Raw genomic sequence first — 20,129 nt, 5'->3', positions numbered from 1 at the left:
ATTAATAAAGAAGTATACTCTGAAAACTACAGAATCCTTATGAGAGAAATTGAGAAAGACACAAAAAAATGGAAAAACGTTCCATGCTCATGGATTGGAAGACCAAATATTGTTAAAATGTCTATGCTACCTACACACATTCAATGCAATGCCTATCAAAATAACACCAGCATTTTTCACAGACCTGGAAGAAACAATTCTAAAATTTATATGGAACCACAAAAGCCCTCAAATAGCCAATGCGATGTTGAAAAAGCAGAACAAAACTGGAGGTATAACAGTTCCAAATTTCATGTTATATTACACAAAGCTGTAGTAATCAAAACAGTATGGTACAGGCAGACAAAAAAAATAGACACATAGATCAATAGAACAGACAGCGAACCCAGAAATGAGTCTGCAACTACATGGTCAAACAATGTTAATGTTCAACAAAGGAGGCAAGAATATCCAATGGGAAAAAGACAGTCTTGTCAACAAATGGTTATTGGGAAAAATGGACAAATACATGCAGAAGAATGAAACTGGACCACTTTCTTACACCATACACAAAAATAAATTCAAAGTGGATGAAAGACCTAAATGTGAAACAGGAATCCATCAAAATCCTAGAGGAGAGCACAAGCATCAACCTCCTTGGCCTCAGCCACACCAAGTTCTTGCTAGACATGTCTCTAGAGGCAAGGACAACAAAAGCAAAAATGAACTACTGGGAGTTCATCAAGACAAAAAGCTTCTGCACAACAAAGGAAACAAAGAAACTAAAAGGCAACCTATGGAATGGGAGAAGATATTTGCAAATGACATACCAGCTAGTATCCAAAATCTATAAAGAACTTAGCAAACTCAATACCCAAAAAATTAAAAATCCAGTCAAAAACTGGGAAGAAGACATGAATAGACATTTCTCCAAGAAGACATGCAAATAGCTAACAGACACATGAGAAAAAAGGTCAACATCACTCATCATCAGAGAAATACAATTCAAAACCACAATGAGATACCATCTCACACCAGTTAGAATGGCTAAAATTAACAACTCAGGAAAGAATGGGTGCTGGTGAGGATATGGAGAAAGGGACACCCTCTTGCACTGGTGGGAATGCAAACTGGTCCAGCCTATCTGGAAAACAGTATGGAGGGTCCTCAGAAAGTTAAAAATAGAACGACCCTATGACTCGGCAATTGCAGTACTAGGTATTTACCCAAAGGATACAAACATAGTGATTCAAAGGGGCACATGCACCCCAGTGTTTATTGTAGCAATGTGCACAATAGCCAAAATATGGAAAGAGCCCAGATGTCCATTGACAGATGATAAAGAAGATGTGTGTGTGTGTGTGTGTGTGTGTGTGTGTGTGTGTTGGAATATTACTCAGCCATCAAAAACAATGAAATCTTGCCATTTGCAATGACATGGATGGAACTATTACATGTTATGCCAAGCAAAATAAGTCAATTAGAGAAAGACAAATACCATATGATTTCACTCATGTGGAATTTAAGAAACAAAATAGATGAACATATGGAGAAGGGAAGGAAAAATAAAATAAAAACAGAAGCAAACTATAAGAGACTCTTAACTGTAGGGAATAAACAGAGTTGCTGGTGGAGATGTGGGTGGGGGAATAGGGTAATTGGTGATGGGCATTAAAGAGGGCACTTGATGGGACGCCTGGGTGGCTCAGTCAGTTAAGCATCTGCCTTCGGCTCAGATCATGGTCCCAGGGTCCTGGGATCGAGTTCTGCATCGGGCTCCTTGCTCAGCAGGAAGCCTGCTTCTCCCTCTGCCTGCCACTCCCCCTACTTGTGCTCGCTCTCTCTATTTATCTCTATCCCTTTGACAAATAAATAAATAAGATCTTAAAAAAAAAAAAAAAAAAAAAGAGGGCACTTGTAATGAGCACTGGGTGTTATATGAAAGTGATGAATCACTAAATTCTACCCCTGAAACTAATAATACATTATATGTTAACTAGTATTTAAATGAAAAAAAGGTAAGAGATTGGCAGAATGAATTTTTTACAAATGATCAAACTGTGCTCTCTACAGGAGACAATTTAGAGCTAAAGACATAAATAAATTGAAAATGAAAGATGGAAAAAGATATACTATGCAAATAATAACCAAAAGAGGTGAGGCTATACTAATATCTAGACTTTAAGTAAGAAACTGTTAAAAGAGATGAAAAAGAACATTATATATTGCTAAAAGTGTCAGTTCACCAAGAAGGCATAATGTCTGTGAACATATATGCACCTAACATCAGAGCCCAAAATTATATATGCAAACATGAACATAATTGAAGGGAGAAACACACAGTTATATGGCAATAATACTCCACTTCCAACAATGGATTGACCAACCAAAGAAAAAAGGGACTTGAAAAACACCATAAGCCAATTGAACCTAACAATTGTATAGAAGACTCCAGTCAACTATAGTACACTACATATTTTTCATATGCACATGGTTTGTTCTCCAGGTTAGACCAAAACAAGTCTTAATACATTTTAGAAGATTGAAATCATATGCAGTAACTGTTCCAATCACAATTAATGAAACTAAAGAATCAATAACAGAAGGAAAATGAATGTCATGAATAAATGGAAAATAAACATCATACTTTTAAACAACCAATGAGTCAAAGAAAAAATCACAAGGGAAATTAGAAAATACCTTGACAGAATGAAAATGAAGACACAGCACACAAAAACTTACGGGATACGGTAACAGTAACACTAAGATGGGAAGTTGAGCTATGAACCTTATACCTTAAACAAGAAAAGGTATATATAACAAGAAAAAAGAGGGGCAACTGGGTGACTGTCAGTTAAGCATCTGCCTTCGGCTCAGGTCATGATCTGGGGATCCTGGGATCTAGCCCTACATCGGGCTCTCTGCTCAGTGGGAGTCTGCTTCTCCCTCTCCCTCTGCCCCTTCCCCTGCTCATGCTCTTGTGCTCTCTCTCTCTCTCAAATAAAATCTTTAAAAGAAAAAAAAGCCCACATCAATAGAACCTCACTTTACACCTTAAGGAGCTACAGAAAAAGAGGGCAAACTAAAAGCTAACAGATGGAATGAGACAATAGAAATGATAAAGAATAGAGAAACAGAAGAGAAAACCAATGAAACCAAAATTGATTCTTTGAAAAGATCAACAGAATTCCCAAGCCATAGCTAGATTCAGAAAAAAAGAAAGGACTCAAATTACTAAATTAGAAATGAAAGTGGAGACAGTACTACCAATTTTACAGGAATAAAAATAATTATAAGAGAACACTATGAGCAATTGTATGCCAACAAATTGATGAAAGGGACAAATTCATAGAAACACATAATCTTCCAAAACTAAATTATACAGAAATTGGAAATTGAAATAGATGTATTAGTAGTTTTTACTACCATTCTCCAATAAAAGGAACCCAAGTTCCTTGGAGAAATGGCTGATTCTAAGGATGAGGCATGAAGCATACAAGGTAAGTGCAGAGGAACAGAAGGAAATGCTCAAAAACCTGAATGATGGGGGTATATCAAGAACAGAGGAGCCAAACTGAAAAAGCTCCCTGTAGCCAAAACTGCCACAATTTAGGCATTAATATAACTTAATGTATAACCCAAAGTATGAAATACCCATTAGTCCATCCTGATATGAGTAAGTGAATAAGTAAATGAGAGAGAATAGAAAAATCTTCAAGCAGAACTCCTAATAAATTATGTGATTACTCCACCTTCAAGGAGGTGGAGCAGAATTCCCTATCCCTTTAGCAGGCTGTGCCTAGTGACTTCCTTCTAAAGAGTGCAATATACATGGGGTTGGGGGGGTAACTTTACAGTGGAGAACCCTGGCATATACTACCTCAACCAGGTTGTCCAGGTTATTATTAGTGATAAGTCATATTGATGGAGAATAATGAACCCGGACCACTTTCTTACACCATACACAAAAATAAATTCAAGATGGATGAAGGACCTAAATGTGAGACAGGAAACCATCAAAATCTTAGAGGAGAACACAGGCAGCTACCACTTTGACCTCAGCTGGAGCAACTTCTTACTAAACATGGTGCTAGAGGCAAGGGAAACGAAAGCAAAAACAAACTATTGGGATTCATCAAGATAAAAAGCTTCTGCACAGCAAAGGAAACAATCAAGACACTAAAAGGCATCCTACAGAATGGGAGAAAATATTTGCAAACAACATATTGATAAAGGGTTGGTATCCAAAATCTATAAAGAACTTACCAAATTCAACACCCAAAAAACAAATAATCTAGTTAACAGATGGGCAGAAGACATGAATAGACAGTTTTCTGAAGAAGACGTCCAGATGGCTAACAGACACATGAAAAAATGCTCAACATCACTCACCATCAGGGAAATACAAATCAAAACCAGGATGAGATGCCACCTCACACCAGTCAGAATGGCTGAAATTAACAACACCAGAAACAACAGGTGTTGGTGAGGATGCAGAGAAAGGGGAACTCTCTTGGACTGTTGGTAGGAATGCAAACTGGTGCAGTCACTCTGGAAAACAGTATGGAGGTTCCTCAAAAAGTTAAAATTAGGGGCACCTGGGTGGCTCAGTCAGTTAAGCGTCTGCCTTCAGCTCAGGTCATGATCCCAGGGTTCTGGGATTGAGCCCCATGTCAGGGTTCCTGCTTAGCAGGGTATCTGCTTCTCTCTCTCCCTCTGCCCCTCCCCCTGCTGTGCTCTCTCTCTCTCTCTCTTGCTCTCTCACTCCAAATAAATAAATAAATAAATAAATAAATAAATAAAAACAGAACTCCCTACCATCCAGCAATTGCACTACTATGTATTTACCCAAAGGATACAAAATAGTGATTTGCCAGGGCACATGCATCAAGCTGTTTATAGCAGCATTATCAACAGTAGCCAAACTATGGAAAGAGTCCAGATGTTTATCAACTGATGAGTGGATAAAGAAGATGTGGTATATATGTACAATGGAATATTACTCAGCCACACACAAAAAAATCTTGCTATTTGCAATGCCGTGGATGGAGCTGAAGTACATTATGCTAAGTGAAATAAGTCAGTCAGAGAAAGACAAAATAACATATTTGTTATATAAATAACATATGAGATCAAACTGAGGGTTGATGGAGATGTGTGGGGGATGGGCTAAATGGGTGATGGGTATTAAGCTGGGCACTTGTTATGATGAACACTGGATGTTGTATGTAAGTGACGAACCACTGAATTCTACTCCTGAAAGCAGTATTGCACTGTATGTTAACTAACTAGAATTTAAAGTTAAATGAAAAGAAAATGATGTCATGCTGATAGCATAAGATGGGATAAGGATAGCAGTCTTTGCCTCTATAGTCTTTATCCCCAAAACACAAACTCCATTTTTATCCCAAAAACACATCAGATAAGTAGCCCACACTGAAGGACTTTTCTGCAGTATCTTCTAAATGTCAAGGTTATCAAAACCAAGGCAAGTCACTCATAATCTAGAGGAGTCTAAGGAGACATGATAACTAAATGTAATGTGGTATCCTGGATGGAATTGTGGAACAGAGAAATGAGATTAAGGGAAAAATGTGAATATCAAAGTATGGATTTTATTTAATAATTGTCAACATTATATTATTTATTGTGACAAAACTTCTAGTAATGTTAACAGGAGGGTAAATTGGGTACAGCATATTTAGAAATTTTCCTTCCTATCCTTGCAGTTTTCCTGTGAATTTAAAGATATTCTAAAATAAAAAATTTATTTTTTAAAAATTCAGTGCATATGCACGGCAGCAGAATGGAGAGGACAGAGAAAAAATCATATAACTTTATATAGAACAATAATGGCCCATTATTACAGAAAATAAAATAGATAACAAAAATGAACAGAATCTCAGGGACTATGGATCTGCAACAAAATTTCTTAACATTTTTGTCTTTGGAGTCCCATAAGGAAAGGTGGAAAAGTATTCAAAGAAATAATGGCTGAAGATTTCCCAAATTTGGCAAAAGGCATAAGCCTACATTGAAGAAGCTGGGCAAACTCCACACAGACTAAAACCAAAGGAATCCATGCCATGAACTCCATGAATTTTTTTTTCTTTTTTTAAGATTTTATTTATTTATTTGAGAGAGAAAAAAAGAGAGAGTGGGAGCACAGGGGGAGAAACAGAGGGAGAGGAACAGCAGACTCCACTCTGAGTGTGGATCCTGACACGGAACTTGATCCCACATCTCTGACTTCATGACCTGAGCTAAAATCAAGAGTCAGATGCCTAACTGAGCCACCCAGGTGCCCCCCATGACTTTCAAACTTAAGAAAACTAAAGACAAAAGATCTTAAAGGCAACAAGAGAAAAACTTTACCTTTATATAAGGGAAAACCATTTAAACAATATTTATGAAATGAACTTACTGTGGGCAGGATATAGTTGAGTCACTTTTTAACCATGGACCAGTCTTCTATAGATGGGAATTAGGTCATGTTAATAATATTGTTCAATTTTTCTTTGTCCTTAGTTACTTTTCATCTACTTGTTTTATCAGTTATTAAGACAAATGCTGTTACTGCCCAGCTGTAATTGTGGATTTGGTTATTCTTCTAGTTTTAACAGGATATGCTTTATATACTTTGAAGTAGTTTCATAAGATGAAAAAATATTTAGGATTGTTTTGTCCTCTTGATGAATTATTCCCTTCATCATTGTGCAGTATTTCTCTTTATCCCAGGTAATATTCCTTTCTTTTGAATTTTACTTTGATATTAACAAAGTCACTCAGACTTTCTATTAATTATGTTTGCTTGGCATTTTTTTGTTCTTTTTACTTATAACTTACCTGTGTCTTTAATGTGGATTTCTTGTAGACATCATGTATTTGGATCTGGCTTTTATATCCAATCTGTCAATCTCTGCCTTTTAATTGCAATTTACATTTAACGTTAAATGAACTATATATGGCCGTGTACTATTTTTGCAGTCTGTTTTTTCCCATTTTTCTACTTTTGCTGCTTTCTTTGGATTAACTCTATGTTTAATGATTTCATTACATCTATGTAAGTGGTTTATAGCTGTGCCTGTCTTATGTGGTTATGTGGTTACTTTAGCATTTACAGCATACATCTTTAACTTAACACAATCTGCCTTCAAATATTTTTTTTTACTACATTTATGAGAATTTTGTAATTGTCCATTTTTTACCTTCCATCTTTTGTGCTGTTGTCATCATATATTTTACATATGCATACATATATATAATATATATGTTACAAACCTTACAGTGTATGGTGGTTGTTATTTTAAAAGATAATTTACCATTTTTTAAAAGTTCTAAAAATGAGAAAAGTATATTTTATATTTATATCATATTTGCAGGTTGTGGTGCTCTGTATTTCTATGTATGAATCTAAATTTCCACCCAATAGCATTTTTTTTTCTGTCTGAAGAATGTTTTTAGCTTCTTCTGTAATGTATGTCAGTTGGTGATAAATTCAGCTTTTGTTTGTCTGAAAATGTCTTATATTTGCTAAATATAGAACTATAGGTTGACTTTTTTCTTCCAGTACTTTAAAATTGTCACTTCATTGTCTTGTGGCTTATATAATTTCTGACAAGTAGGAGGCATTCTTTGTTCCTCTATACATTTTATACCTTTTTCTAGCTACTTAAGATTTTCTCTTCATCGAATGAGATCTTGCCATTTGCAATTACATGGATGGACCTAGAGGGTATAATGTTAAGTGAAATAAGTCAATCAGAAAAAGACAATTACCATATGATTTCACTCATATTGGAATTTAAGAAACAAAACAAATGAACAGACAAAAAACAAGAGAGCAAACAAAAAGAACAAACTCTTAAATGCAGAAAACAAACTAGTGGTTGCCAGAGTGGAGGTGGGTGAGGGGAAGGATGAAATTGATAAAGGGGATCAAAAGTACATTTATCTTATTGAGCAGTGATAATACTGATAATACATTGTTAGCTACTAGTTTTGTTGTATTTTAAATCTTTTGAGGCCTTTTCTGGTACGTAGTTAAGTTATTTGGAATTAATTTGATTATTTCAAGGATTGCTTTAAGCTGTGTTATGTTAGATTCAGAGCTTGCTTTAGGACTAATTTGACTCTTATATTAAGCAATAAACATCCTTCTGGTATTCTTCCCAGTTGGCCATGAAGTACGAAATTTTTCTATCCTGTCTGGTGGCAACAGAAGCTTCCTACATCTGTGTATGCTTTGATAATTTTTTCAGCCTACTCTTTTTCACTCGTCTTTCCTCTTCCTTGAGTAGTTTTCTTACATACTTGCATAAGTTAGTACTTAGAGGAGACTCTTCTGCAAATCTCTAAGACTCCATATCAGTATAGCTTTTTCTTCTCTAGTATTTCATCCTTAACAATTCTAGTTGTCATGGCTTCCTTAAAATTCAGTTATGTTAGGGGCGCCTGAGTGGCTCAGTCGTTAAGCGTCTGCCTTCGGCTCAGGTCATGATCCCAGGGTCCTGGGATCGAGCCCTGCATCGGGCTCCCTGCTCTGTGGGAAGCCTGCTTCTCCCTCTCCCACTCCCTCTGCTTGTGTTCCCTCTTTCGCTGTGTCTCTCTCTGTCAAATAAATAAATAAAATCTTTAAAAAAAAAATTCAGTTATGTTACTTCAACTTACTGAGTCAGCTAGGCTTTCTTGGTTCTTTTGTTCTGTGAGTTAAACTCTTCTTGGCAGTAAGTTGTGTGATAAGGGAAACTTTCAGCTTTTAATGTTTGTGGGCCCTGCTCCTGGGCTCCCAGAGAAGCTATACTTTAACATTTACTAAGACTAAAATGACTCGACAAAACCTCAAAGCATTGGCTCTGTTTCTGCCCCGAGCACACATTGTACATCTGCTTCAATTAAAAAAAAAAGGAGCATTCCAAACAAAAGATAAGAAAAACAAAACCAAAAAAACTCTCCCTGGTTCCCATAAGATTAAAGTCATACAGCCTAGCATATAATAAAAACATAAGATAAAGTCTGTAACTTTCTGGAATGTCCTTCATCTTGATGATTGTGTCAAGAACATATATAACCCTGCACTAAATGTTCCTTCTCTGGAGTACTCTCTTGCTTGTGAAGATTGTGTATCCCTGGCAGTTGTCCTAACTTGGGCTCAAATAAAACTCTTCCTTTCTCTTTAAAATTTTTTAAAGTTTATGTTCATTTTGTATCAACACGTGATAGTCATAGGGCTCACCTCATTTGATTTCCTATTGTCAGGTATTCCTGTCTGCACTGCCTGGTGTCTAAAGTCTAATAACCATTTTATATAGTTTGTACACTTTTTTAGATGTGTGATATGGAGAAGTAAATCAGTTCCTTTTACTCTATTATGGCCAGTTTGGAAACTCCTTCTGAAATCTCTTCTTTAAAACACAGACATTGAGCATTTTAGAATTTAATATTACTTAGGCTTGTGATTTGGGGGGTTTAATAAGATTGATCCTTTATAAGCATTAGAAAATATTTTTTGTGATCACTCTCCTCCCAGAAAAGTTGTAGTGAGCACCCTGAATGTGCCATTTTTGAAACTATACCTTCCTTCATATTCAGAAACAGTGAAATGTATGCAGCTAACTCAAGTGCTAAATTATTTCCCATTTACAGGGTACTGCTTTACAAAACCAGAACTGATCTTCACACTGGAACAAGGAGAAGATCCATGGTTATTAAAGAAAGAATTTCTAAGAAAAAGCTCCCCAGGTGAGTTATTGAATACTGGCAGAAGGCATCCAAAAAATTAGATCCAAAGTGATCAGCTAAAAAAAAAACAAAAACAAAAACAAAGCGATCAGCTGGAAGTGAGCAGTTTAAAATGTTTTTCAGCACTGTCCTTTTAGAGGCTTTTACATTTTAAATTATAAAAATAATAGATCTAATAAAATGTGAAAGGGGCCAGCTTACACAAGGAGTAGCTTGTAAGCATGAGCATATTCTCATCTTTTTTTTTAATTTAATTTAATTTTATTGTGTTATGTTAGTCACCATACATCATCATTGGTTTTTGATGTAGTGATCCACGATCCATTGTTTTCGTATAGCACCCAGTACTCCATGCAGTACGTGCCCTCCTTAATACCCATCACCAGGCTAACCCATCCCCCCACCCCCCCTCCCCTCTAAAACCCTCAGTTTGTTTCTCGGAGTCCGTAGTCTCTCGTGGTGAATCTCCCCCTCTGATTTCCCCCCCTTCATTTTTCCCTTCCTTCTCCAAATGTCCTCCATGCTATTCCTTATGATCCACAAATAAGTGAAACCATATGATAATTGACTTTCTCTGCTTGACTTATTTCACTTAGCATAATCTCCTCCAGTCCCATCCATGTTGATGTAAAAGTTGGGTATTCATCCTTTGTGATGGCTGAGTAGTATTCCATTGTATATATGGACCACATCTTCTTTATCCATTCATCTGTTGAAGGGCATCTCGGCTCTTTCCACAGTTTGGCTATTGCAGACATTGCTGCAAAGATGGGAACTAAGTATTCCGTTTGAAGCTGAAAAGTTAAATAATGAATTCCATATTCTTAACAGTAAAAAGATAAAAAGTAAGAAAAATTAATAAAGCTACTAAAATTGAGAATAGGCAAATTAGAAAAGAGAAAGGAACCATAATTTTTCATTATATAATAATGAGTTACTAGATGTCATCTAAATGTATAGATGATTAAGCAATTACATAATATAATTAGAAAGGATAACTACTGGAGTGAACTGCAGCCTTCCTAATTATTAGAAGTTAAATATGTGTGATAGAGCAAAGATAACAGACCTGTTACTAGAAAAGTGTCTTAGAAAGTTGTGTAGAGTCCCCAATAATATTATGTGTCAACTATACTTCAAATAAAAAAAAAAAAAAGAGTGAGTCCCCAGGATAACTACCACATACCACATTCATTGATTCTTTGTTACTCAGCATATAGTCATACTCATAGCTAAGATTTATAACGTGAAATGATTGGTACAAAGCAAAATCAGAAAAGAGAAAAGGGACAAAGTCCAGAGGAAACCAGGTGTGAGCTTCTAAGACCCCCAGCAGTGAATTTTGTCTACCTGGAAAGTTCATTAGAGACTAGGTTCTTGGGAACCATCTCAAAATCTAAGTTCACAGATGCCAGCCAAGGGCTAATCTTGCAAGTCAGCCATCTAAGGGTAACAGTCTCAGGCCTGCTGTGTTAAACATTTTGCATGAAAGCTATGCAAACACACCACATAATATACGGTAAGGTAAGCATACCTGCCATATCAACTAATGTAAATGAATTAAATTCACCTATTAAGAAAACATGCTATCAGATTGTATCAAAGAGATATGCCTAAAAAGTAATATATAAAGTTTGAAATATGGTCATGAATTGTTAAGCCAAAGGCATTTTAAAACTCAAATTTAATTACCTAATACTTAAGAATCAGTTCATGTCAAAAACAGATTTTAAAAAAAAGGACATTTTGATAAAGCTAAAAAAGTTTTTAAAGGACATATAAAAGTTTTGAATATTAGTGTACCAAATAAATTATCAACAAAACTATCACAACAAAATTATCATAAAACAAAAACTGGCAAGAGATATAAGGAGAAGTAGGTATACATTAAATATAGTAGACCTTAATATGCCCCTCTGATTTCATACCAGACTCAGTGGAGTCTAGAATAAGGCTCAGAAAACTAGCCCCAGGTCAAATCCTGCCTGCTGCTTTTTTTGGTAAAGAAACATTTATTGGAACACACAGCCATGTCCATTTGTTTATGTATTCACACTACAAGGCAGAGTTGAGTAACATTGGTTTGAACTATGCAAACAACATAGGCTTTAACTGCTCAGGTTCTCTTCTATGTGGATTTTTTTCAAATAAATACAGTACAGTACTGTAAATGTATTTTCTCTTTCTTATGATTTTCTTTTCTGTAGCTAACTTTATCATAAGAATACAGTATATAATACATGTAATATACAAAATGTGTTCATCAACTTTATGTTATTGGTATAGTTTCCATTCAACAGCAGGCTATTAATAGTTAAGTTTTTGGTGATTAAAAAATTATCATGCATATTTTCAATTGCGTTGGGGGTTGGCACCCCTAATCCCCACATTGTTCAAGGGTCAACTATAATTGCAGCAGAGACTGCATGACCAGCAAAGCCCAAAACATTTACTCTGTGGCCTTTTACAGAGAGTTTCCCAACCTCTGGTCTAGATATTATAAATATAAAATGAATCTATTAAGTGTCTTTCAAAACTCTATTCTGAAAACAAAGAATAAACCTCCTTTTAAATGTCCTTGGAACACTGAGAAAATGTAAAAGTATTTTGGATAACAGTAAATTCCACAAGTAGAGATACTATTATTCAATAACACTGTAAATTGCAAGCAATATGAGAAAAGTTAAAATCCCTCTCTCTTAAAATCAATGATGAATATATATCTTTCAAAAACCTATTTTATCAAAAGGTAAATCAAAATTATACAATATCCAGAAAAAGTTTTTATTGAAAAACATGTCTATTAGAACCTTTGGACTGTAGATAAAGCAGTGCAGAATTTTTAATCTCATATACAGTTGACCCTTGAACAGCACAGGTTTGAACTGAACAGATCTACTTATACACGGAATTTTTTCAATAAATACAATAAAGTACTGTAGATGTATTTTATTTTCTTAATAACATTTTCTTTTCACTAGCTTATTTTATTGTAAAAATACAGTATATATAATACATGTAAATTACAAAATATGTGTTAATCAACTGTTTATCTTATTGTAAGGCTTCTGGTCAACAGTAGGCTATTAGTAGTTAAGTTTTTGGGGAGTCAGAAGTTATACACAGATTTCCAACTGCATGGGGGTGGTCAGCACCCCTTGACCAGTTGACCTTTGAAAAACACGGATCAAGTGTACTTTTTTTAACAAGCAAGGAAGATGTAATAAAAATAAAGTAAATAATACTTATATTATTATATACATATAATAAAAAATAAAAGATGAAATAAAACTATAATGGTATAAATTATAAGGCAAAAGGTAGTCCTTGAAATAAAAGTAAATAAAATAGCTAACCTCTGGGGCGCCTGGGTGGCTCAGTTGGTTAAGCGACTGCCTTCGGCTCAGGTCATGATCCTGGAGTCCCTGGATCGAGTCCCACATCAAGCTCCCTGCTCAGCGAGGAGCCTGCTTCTCCCTCTAACCCTCCCCCCTCTCATGTTCTCTCTCTCTCTCTCTCTCTCATTCTCGCTCTCTCAAATAAATTAATTAATTAAAAAAAAATAGCTAACCTCAGCCAGAAAAAGGAAAGAAAGCACTATTACTCATTATAAGTTTGGGGACAGGTTCCTACTTCTGTAATATAATCTTGGAATATTTTAGCCTATTTTATCTCTTCTGTAAACTCTTAAATCATTTGATGGATGTGTCAAAAGATAGTACAATATCTGTGCCAGATACAGTTATTGTGCTAGATACGGTTATTGAATGAGATGAGCTCCTTTTCTCACCTGGATTATCATTCCCCCCAAAAGAATGGTCTGTTTCATTCTTCTACTTTGGTATGTATTATATGGTAAATATTTTTAATAACATTGTGGGTTGATTCCAAAATGAGATGGAGATAATTATTTCATATTGATTAATTCAGAAGACACTATTCATAAATTAATGCCCAAGTCAAATTTTTAGGATTTTTGAATCCTCAGGTGTAGATCAGCAATCGATCTGAGCCCTTGTGTGTGCAGAGCTCTCTAGGTAATTCTGAAGCACACTGCTTTTTATGGACCACTGACGTATTACGGAAGGATGCAAAGAATATCACAGTGAGAGTTTCATTTTGGAAAAGTGAGCAAACCTGCATAAAATATATTTCATATAATATAGGTACTGTTGATTAAAAGATGAACCAGTATTTTAAGTACAACCAAGAAAGAGAAAATGCTGCCCATTTAACTATTGGCTTGCCATCAATTTTAAGATGCCTCCTGATTTGGGTTATGATATTTACTTTAAAAATCATGAGTCACAAATATGGGCGCTCTCTATATATCCCTTGTTGAAATGAATGATACAGGCAGAATGATACTTCTTTCAGATTTTAAAATAAATGTTGCTTAAATTTGTGAGAAGATATTAGAAGCCTTTCTGTTGTTAAGTTTAATGAAGATAGCTTTGCTGTACCTGAAGGGCATCTAGATTTTATATAGTCCTAAGACTAGAATGGAGGGCAATTTAGGGAAAGAGTGTGAGTATAAAGTTACTGCTGGAAAAGAACTATTTAATGGGGACTGATAGCAAGATTAGAGCAGAAAATACTATGGACTGGTGGAATGGTACCTAGAACACAAAATGAACATGTTAGTGTGAAATTTGCCCTGAATCACTTAAATCTTTCATCTCTTGGCACCTAGGGCAGTGTATTCAAGGCTTTCAAATATTTTTAGCATAGGCCTGACATCTTTGCTAGGAGTGTGGGTAGTAGCAGGGCAATAACAGTCAAATATGCATAAGAAACTTTTTTTTTTTAAAGCTTTCTTTCTTTTTTTTTTAAGATTTTATTTATTTATTTGACACAGAGAGACACAGCGAGAGAGGGAACACAAGCAGGGGGAGTGGGAGAGGGAGAAGCAGGCTTCCTACTGAGCAGGGAGCCCAATGCGGGGCTCGATCCCAGGATCCTGAGATCATGACCTGAGCCGAAGGCAGACACTTAATGACTGAGCCACCCAGGCACCCCTATGCATAAGAAACTTATGGTGAATAAATATAAAGGATATTTGTAGTTTTTAGGGCCAGTTTGAAAACATGATCCTTAAGGTTCTCACAGTCAAAAAAAAAAAAAAAAAAAACTAGATATGTTGAAAAACAGAATCAAAGATTGGGTAAGCAAGACTAGTTTGGGGAAAATTATGAGCAAGTTGAAAAGAGAAAAGTTAAAGTTTGATGACCAAGAGATATTCACTATTGAACAATAATACCAAGGTACCAGAACCAGGATAGAGCAGTGACTCCAATATAGGTGGAAAAATTACTTTAACTCCCATCATTTTTTTTTTTTTACTTCTACTGATACACTTATGTTTCTGTGAATGATACCACAGAGAGAATTAAAGCATGGCAAACTTTTTTTCTTTCACCATGAGTTAGTTGGTACCATTATAAATTAGTTTTAGTGTTTTGTGTAGACTGGAAAAAATGGAGCTCCAACTGTAATCATATAGTCTTAATGATTATGCTACCATTTTAATCTATATATTTGACTAAGAATTTAGACTTGTATTTTTCCCCAATGCAAATTCTATCTCCAATAAATCCATTGGAAGCCTTTTAATCTACTTAGTTCCATAATCTTTGTTGAATTCATCCCATTCACTACTTTTTTCCTGTCTTTTCTGTTCCCAAGATCTAACTCTCTTGAATATATTCTCCATTCTCAATTGTTCCTTTCCTTTATATCTTCTTCTTTAACCAATTCTGAAAACTATACTTTAAGATGCCAAATATGTATGTATATTTTTTTCTAGTTTCTTCTCTTGCTACTACAAAAAGCTTTTTTTTTTTTTTTTTAACAAAAAGAGTCTATATACTTGGAATTAATTTATTGTTGGGAAACTGAGGCATCAAATACATAATAGGGCATATATCTATAAGTCCCATTCCATGAGAAGTGTGTTAAATATCTTAAAGTATTTTTAATTTTCTCATTTCTAGAAGACTCCCAACCTAATCAACTCTCAGAGAAGAGCCTAGAAAACCAAGGCAAATATTTGTGGCAAGTTTTATTCACCAACAAATCATTGACTACAGCAGAAGAGATTTCAGAAAAACCATGTAATCTGGACATAAACATTTTACCTGCAAGAACAATGCCCTATAAATTTGACACTACAGAGCCTACTTACCTGCGTCTCAGCTCATTGACTCCACACTGTCAGTATTCAAGAAAGAAGGCTCATGAGCTTACTGTATGTGAGAAATGGCTCCTCAGTATTAAGGAGGGCAGAACTAATACTGGAGAGAAATCATTTGTCTATAGTAAAAATGTGAAATCATTCAGTCATAAAGAGAAAGTCATTCAGCATCAGGCAATTCAGACTTTGCAGCAAGCTTCTGAGTACAATGAATGTGGAAAAGCTTTCCTTGAAAAGACTGCCCTCATTACATCTGGGAGTACCCACCCCAAAGTGAAATCTTATAAATTCAGTAAATTTGGGGGAAAACAATGTGATAAATCAACTCTTATAGTCTCTCATAGCAGTAATCCAGAGGAGAAGAGTCATTATGAATTTAATGAATATCAATGTACTGAAAACAGAAATAATTTCAGTAGGATCACTCAAAGAACTGACACAGAAGGGAAACCTTTCAGCCAAAAATCACACATTAGAGAACATCAGAAAATTCATGTAAGAGTGAAACCCTTTGAATATGGAAAGAATTTCAGCCATAATCCAGCCCTCCCAGTGCATCAGAGAACTCACACAACAGACAGATCCTCTGACTATGACACATGTACAGAGACATTAGGTTGCCAGTCAGCTTTCAACATACATCAGAGAACTCACATAACAGTGAAACCCTATGAATGTAATGAATGTGGAAAATCCTGTACTATGAATTCATTCCTGATTCAGCCTCTGGAAAGTCACACAGGGGAGAAAACCTACAAATGTCATGCATGTGGGAAAGCTTTCAGTGAGAAGTCACGCCTAAGAAAACATCAGAGAACTCACACAGGAGAGAAACCCTATAAATGTGATGGTTGTGAGAAGGCTTTCAGTGCAAAGTCAGGTCTAAGAATACATCAGAGAACTCACACAGGGGAGAAACCCTATGAATGTAATGAATGTGGGAAATCTTTCAACTATAAGTCAATCCTCATAGTACATCAGAGAACTCACACAGGGGAGAAACCCTTTGAATGTAATGAATGTGGAAAATCTTTCAGCCACATGTCAGGCCTAAGAAATCATCGGAGGACTCACACAGGGGAAAGACCATATAAATGTGATGAATGTGGGAAAGCTTTCAAACTGAAGTCGGGTCTAAGAAAACATCATAGAACTCACACAGGGGAGAAGCCCTATAAATGCAATCAATGTGGGAAAGCTTTTGGTCAGAAATCACAACTTAGAGGACATCATAGAATTCACACAGGGGAGAAACCCTATAAATGTAATCATTGTGGGGAAGCTTTTAGCCAGAAATCAAACCTCAGAGTGCATCACAGAACCCACACTGGGGAGAAGCCCTATAAATGTGATGAGTGTGGAAAAACTTTCAGGCAGAAATCAAATCTCAGAGGACATCAGAGAACTCACACAGGGGAGAAACCCTATGAATGTAATGAATGTGGAAAAGCTTTCAGTGAAAAGTCAGTCTTAAGAAAACATCAGAGAACTCACACAGGAGAGAAGCCCTATAATTGTAATCACTGTGGAGAAGCTTTCAGCCAGAAGTCAAACCTCAGAGTACATCAGAGAACTCACACAGGGGAGAAACCCTATAAATGTGATAAATGTGAGAAAACTTTCAGCCAGAAATCAAGCCTTAGAGAACATCAGAAAGCTCACACAGGGAGTTAACTATATGAATGTAAAGAATATGGAAAAACTTTGAGCCAGAAATCAAATCTCACAATATAAAAAAGAAAGAGAACCCTATGGATAGAATAAACAAGTGCAAGTTCCTCTGCAAGATACATACCTTCACAAACATCAGAGAACTTACACAGGAGAGAAATTCTTGGAATATATTTTATATGGGCAGTCTTGCATCCAGAGTGCAGTCCTCATTATGGATCAGAGAACTCACCCAGCAAAGAAATTACAAAGATAATGTGAGAAATACTCTGTACTCAATCCTCAGAAAACTCACACTGCAGAAAAGGTCTGGGAATGTAATAAAAATGTGAAAACTTTGTGTCAGTTATCAAAATTTACTCATCATCAGAGAAATGATACAATGAGAAAACTGAGAATGTAATAAGTGTTTGATAACCTTTAGCCAAAAGCCAGCTTTCTCAGTACAACAGAAAATACATAAAGGTTAGAGAACTCACAGTATTTCAACACAGACAAAAAAATGAAATAATGGATGTGGGGAATTCTTCTATTACAAATCAACCCTCAATTTGACTTACATAGAAGTAATCCCCATATGCCATATAATGACTTTTTTTTTTTTTTAAAGATTTTATTTATTTATTTGAGAGAGAGAGAGCATGTGAGGGGGAGGGTCAGAGGGAGAAGCAAACTCCCTGCTGAGCAGGGAGCCCGATGCGGGGCTCGATCCCAGGACTCCAGGATCATGACCTGAGCCGAAGGCAGTCGCTTAACCAACTGAGCCACCCAGGTGCCCCATATAATGACTATTAATTGTTCACCAATAACCATTTACTCTTTTCCCTCATGCCACACCTAGTCCAAATTTCTCAACCAGTATCATCTGAATGGGGTCATATTAATAACCTCTGGCTAGTAGGATGTGGATGTGGGTGTCAATGACCAGTCTCATTTAATACATTCCTCAAATTCTCAGTTTTTCTCCTGTCCCTTATCAGAATGGAGTGGAGATTACTCCCAGTGAAACCATGGGGCTCATGCACTGAAGATGGGAGAATACAAGATGCAAGGAAACAGGGTAAAGAGTGACTGGAATGGAGTTTTCTCCTCCATGTACACCGCCTTTTTGCAGCGAGGAAATAAACTTGTTCTCTACTGAGTTTCTACAGGCTTGGGTATACTTTATACTAACATATACTCACCAACCCTCAACTAATAAAGCCTATGAATATGATTTCTGTGGATATCTGAACTCAGCATATATCAGAAACCTGACACAGGAGAAACCCCTGACAATATCCTGAATGACCATAGTTTTTATCCACAACAACTCCTCATCGGTCAGGTAAATATCAGTGGAAGAAATTCAACATTTCAACATACGTAGGAAATATTTTACCAAAAAAATAATATTTCATTAAATATCTGATAATTGAATTGTAAATGTATGAAAGTTTTCAGCAAGTTATCAAACTTTAATCTTTCTCAGAATGTGTTACGGGGAGAATCTATCAATTTGAGAAAGGTAAGTAATAGCGTCTGCTTAGAAATTGTTCCATAAGACTATTGTTTCATATTCATTATGAAAACAAACATAACAATATTGATAACCTAGACATTCACTAGAATAAGATGCTTTAGAAGAATAAGAAATAAATTGCATAAACTGAACAGCATGGAATGTATGTGAATATTTTCTGAGTTCTCTATTTTTTATCTATGTGAGTTTGTATACATGCCTGCCACTTACCAGGTATTTATGTGTGTACTGGAACTCAACATCATTATAATAGAATTATGTACCCCTTGCTCAGTAACTGTTCTGACATCAGCTACATTTTACCACATGTAGATTAATAACAAATAAACCTTTTACAGGAAATAGCTGAAAAGTCAGAATCCCATACTACATTCCATTTCTCCTTCTTTCTTTCTGACATGTGCGTATAGGAAAGACTATTGTTACTAAACAGTTTCTTTTCAAAGAAGCCAAACAATGTTTTGTGTGTACTTTTATATTATCTCAGGGTCACCAATACATTTAAAACATATGCCAAAATATGGAAAGAGCCTAGATGTCTATCAACAGATGAATGGATAAAGATGTGGTATTCACACACAGACACACATACACATACATACCCAATGGAATATTACTCGGCCATCAAAAAGAATGAAATCTTGCCATTTGTGGCAATGTGGATGGAACCAGAGGATATTATACTAAGCTAAATAAATCAGTCAGAGAAAGCCAAATACTGTATGATTTCACGCATGTGGAATTTAAGAAATGAACATAGCAGAAGGTAAGGTAAAATAAGAAAACAAAGAGGGAGGCAAACCATAAGGGACTCTTAACCCTATATAGGGAACAAACAGAGTTGCTGGAAGGGAAGTGGGTGGGGGGATGGAGCAACTGGATGATGGGCATTAAGGAGGGTACTTGAAGTACTGTGCACTGGGTATTGTATGCAACTGATGAATCACTAAGTTCTTCCTCTGAGACTAATACAGATTTAAAAATTATAATGCAATAGTAATACAAACAACCTAGTTAAAATGG

The 20,129-nt window shown here is 35.7% G+C and overlaps 1 protein-coding gene across 1 annotated transcript in view; it reads left to right on the top strand.

Annotated features, from left to right (window-relative positions):
* Positions 1-19,477, top strand: part of ZNF782 (zinc finger protein 782) — a 63,575-nt gene extending 44,098 nt beyond the window's left edge. The window contains exons 4-5 of the mRNA XM_036115815.2: positions 9,625-9,720; positions 15,714-19,477. Coding sequence (XP_035971708.1) covers positions 9,625-9,720; positions 15,714-17,587 — 1,970 coding nt within the window. The 3' untranslated portion in view covers positions 17,588-19,477. The remainder of the gene's footprint in view (positions 1-9,624; positions 9,721-15,713) is intronic.
* Positions 19,478-20,129: the final 652 nt, after the last annotated feature.

The sequence above is a fragment of the Halichoerus grypus genome, chromosome 14 (assembly GCF_964656455.1).
Source record: "Halichoerus grypus chromosome 14, mHalGry1.hap1.1, whole genome shotgun sequence".
NCBI classification, from domain to species: domain Eukaryota; kingdom Metazoa; phylum Chordata; class Mammalia; order Carnivora; family Phocidae; genus Halichoerus; species Halichoerus grypus.
Note: the sequence above shows the minus strand (reverse complement) of the source record. Positions and strands in the feature narration are given on the sequence as shown.